The sequence below is a fragment of the Pteropus vampyrus genome, unplaced genomic scaffold, assembly GCF_000151845.1.
Source record: "Pteropus vampyrus isolate Shadow unplaced genomic scaffold, Pvam_2.0 Scaffold127, whole genome shotgun sequence".
NCBI classification, from domain to species: Eukaryota; Metazoa; Chordata; class Mammalia; order Chiroptera; family Pteropodidae; genus Pteropus; species Pteropus vampyrus.
The window spans coordinates 3,037,734-3,040,557 of NW_011888908.1; the positions used below are offsets into that span (position 1 = coordinate 3,037,734).

General features: G+C 34.1%; 1 protein-coding gene across 1 annotated transcript in view; it reads left to right on the forward strand.

The window, feature by feature from the left end:
• The window catches only part of PI15 (peptidase inhibitor 15), a 28,502-nt gene that overhangs the window by 20,793 nt on the left and 4,885 nt on the right, over window positions 1-2,824 (forward strand). Inside the window, exon 2 of the mRNA XM_011366945.1 lies at window positions 2,446-2,564. Coding sequence (XP_011365247.1) covers window positions 2,446-2,564 — 119 coding nt within the window. The remainder of the gene's footprint in view (window positions 1-2,445; window positions 2,565-2,824) is intronic.

Sequence of the window (2,824 nt, forward strand, 5' to 3'; positions counted from 1 at the left end):
TGCGACACGTGTACATAGAAACACCTGAAAAAATGTAGGCGTTGGTACTGCTAAATACATTGTCTTCCTATCAGGATCCCTTATCACAGTTAACGGAGTGTGTTTATGTTAGATATTTTTTAGGCATGAAATTTTTGATTCATCTTTTTGACATACACAATACTTAGTTTTCAAATATGTGAATGAATATAACGAAAGGATTACATATGCTAAATTCTTAACTCACGTATTTCTGATAATTTCGAAAAGAATCAAGTTTACTCTCCATGGAGCTAGAACCGGGCAATTCATAGCCCAATACATAGATCTTCCTGGCTTTGATGCTGGGCTACTTGGGTAATTAAATGAGATGACGTCATCCAATCTTAATTTTCAGATGCTTTAACTGGGAGATACAATAAGTGACATGCCTTCAGTCACAGATGATCTTAGCAGTAGAATTAGAGTGAGAATACATTTCTAAATTTTTAGGTCAATGTTATTTGTGTCATGCTGTGCTGATATTTTAGACCAAGACTCTAATAAAGCATTTTTAGCAGTTTTGATCTGAGTGCACACTGTATTTCAATAAGTAAATGACACTTAAATATATTTTTTTCCTCCAGTGACTGTATTATTTAAGAACTCTTCAGGGGACATAAATTGTTGATGTTCCATCTGGAATTTCTTTTTGAATTAATCTTGCTGTTTTGTATTTTGAGGAACTATAACCCACATGTCATAAATCCATATATTTCATTCAAAAATATCGGAAGAATAAATAATAGATAAATTCACTATCAGCCAAACAAAATGTATTTAAAAGTTAATTTCAGCCCTAAGAGTCTATGATTTTCATTATAAATTTATTTCGTATGGCTGATATGCTTTACCCAGATTTTTATAAACAAAACAAAGAAGTTTAAATAATTCATAAAATTTATGCCCAATAATTGTTTTAGTAAACTAAGTATTTATTTAAAAAGTAGTACAAAATCTCTTTTTGTAATTGTAAAAGAGTATGATATCAATTCAGAGAGAAAAAGTATATAAAGAAATGGACACTAGTCATAAATTACAGGATGAGTATTATCCATTTTTGATACTGTATTTAACATCGATTATTTATTAAAATGGTTTTATGTAAAATTTTTCCACATTTAGTTTAATCCACAAAATGTGCAGATTGTATTCTGAATGACTGAACCGGCTCCTTGAGTAATCTCTGTTACTCTAGGATGTGGACAAAGGAGACGTGGCCACCGCAGAATTGCTCCAGATCTTTCCTAAATAATTCTGATTTTATATAAACTTTGGGAGTGAGTATATTTTAATGCAATTCTGGATAAATTTATGTAACATGACTTTGTTTTTCTAATTTAAAATGACTTTTGAGTAACTAATGAATTCCTTTTGAGGGCGGCTGCCATGGCTTCCTAGGGCAAACATGTCTCTGGAAGGACTCATTGATTATTTTTTTTTTCCTATTTTATTTCAAAGTCACTAAATTAATTTCTGTTCATTTAACTATACTGATTACTAAGTAAGTCTATGTGTCCCATGATCTCTGAGGAAAGCTGTGCCTTTTCAGTGTTCTAGCCACGCGGTCCCCAGGGTTTGCTTGGAAGCTTGTAATGCACGGCAGACTCGTGGCCATTGACCCTAATGGAGATGTCTCTGGCTTATCTCCACGCAACTGGGCAGAGGAGAAAGTCACCAAGAGACCGATAAAATAAGGGAGACTATGAAAAGCAGAAAGACAAAGATTAATAGAAGGACATGTATAAGCCTTCCCATACAGAGTTTGAGTAATAAAACCATCCCTTCCTTCTTCAAATAAGGTCTTACCTTCTAAAACATACCAGTGCCCACTGTCACAATTCAAAATTTTTCAGAATAGAACAATATATAAATATTCACATAACAGAAAATAATGATATTTAACTATAAAACTCAATTAAAATCATTTTTTTACAACAGATAAGTTCTTCAGTAAATTACATTTTCACTAGGGGGAAATTCTGAAAGCATGTTTTCTATATTTACGTTCAAGAATTATAAATATTTTCTACTTTGTATTTTGTACCTGGAAATTCCTAGAAAATGGCCTCTACAGAAATCAATTGACTTTGGTGGATTCCAGTTTCAGTGGTCAGTCTGAGGTGTCCCCAGGCTACACCTAGACATGGCATTTTTGTTAACCCATCCTTTACAAAAAGCTGATGTCTGGACTTTGGATCTAGATGGCACTGTAAAAACAATAAAGTTTTTTTTTTTCCTGGTACAATCACAATTATATTGCACTATAAAATTGAACTATCAATGGTTTTAATTTGCTTTCCTTTAGTTAAAAGTCTCAGGAATCAGAATTGAAAAAACTTTAGGAATTACTAGTATCATTTCTTTTCTTTTATTTTGTGTCTTATCAGCAAACCTGTAAAGCTGAAAGCTTTTTCCCCTTCACAGGTTTGGGATGAAAATCTTGCAAAATCTGCAGAGGCTTGGGCAGCTACTTGCATTTGGGACCATGGACCTTCCTACTTACTGAGATTTTTGGGCCAAAATCTATCTGTACGAACTGGAAGGTAGGAAGCAGGTTCACTGCTACCATTGATCCATGCAACTTCATTGCCAAGGGGGTACATCGATTTCCAGTAATATCAGCAGATGTTTATTGAGTGCTTACTACGTGCCAGGCGTGGATGCTTGGCCTATGACTGTTTTCGATGTTCTCGAGGATTATGTAATTGGTTCAAAGGGCCTAACAAGACCAGTTTCCCTTTTCAACCTCAGAACACTCTCCCTTCGCCTGTAATCTCCACTTACATCACAGAATCTCTGAAAG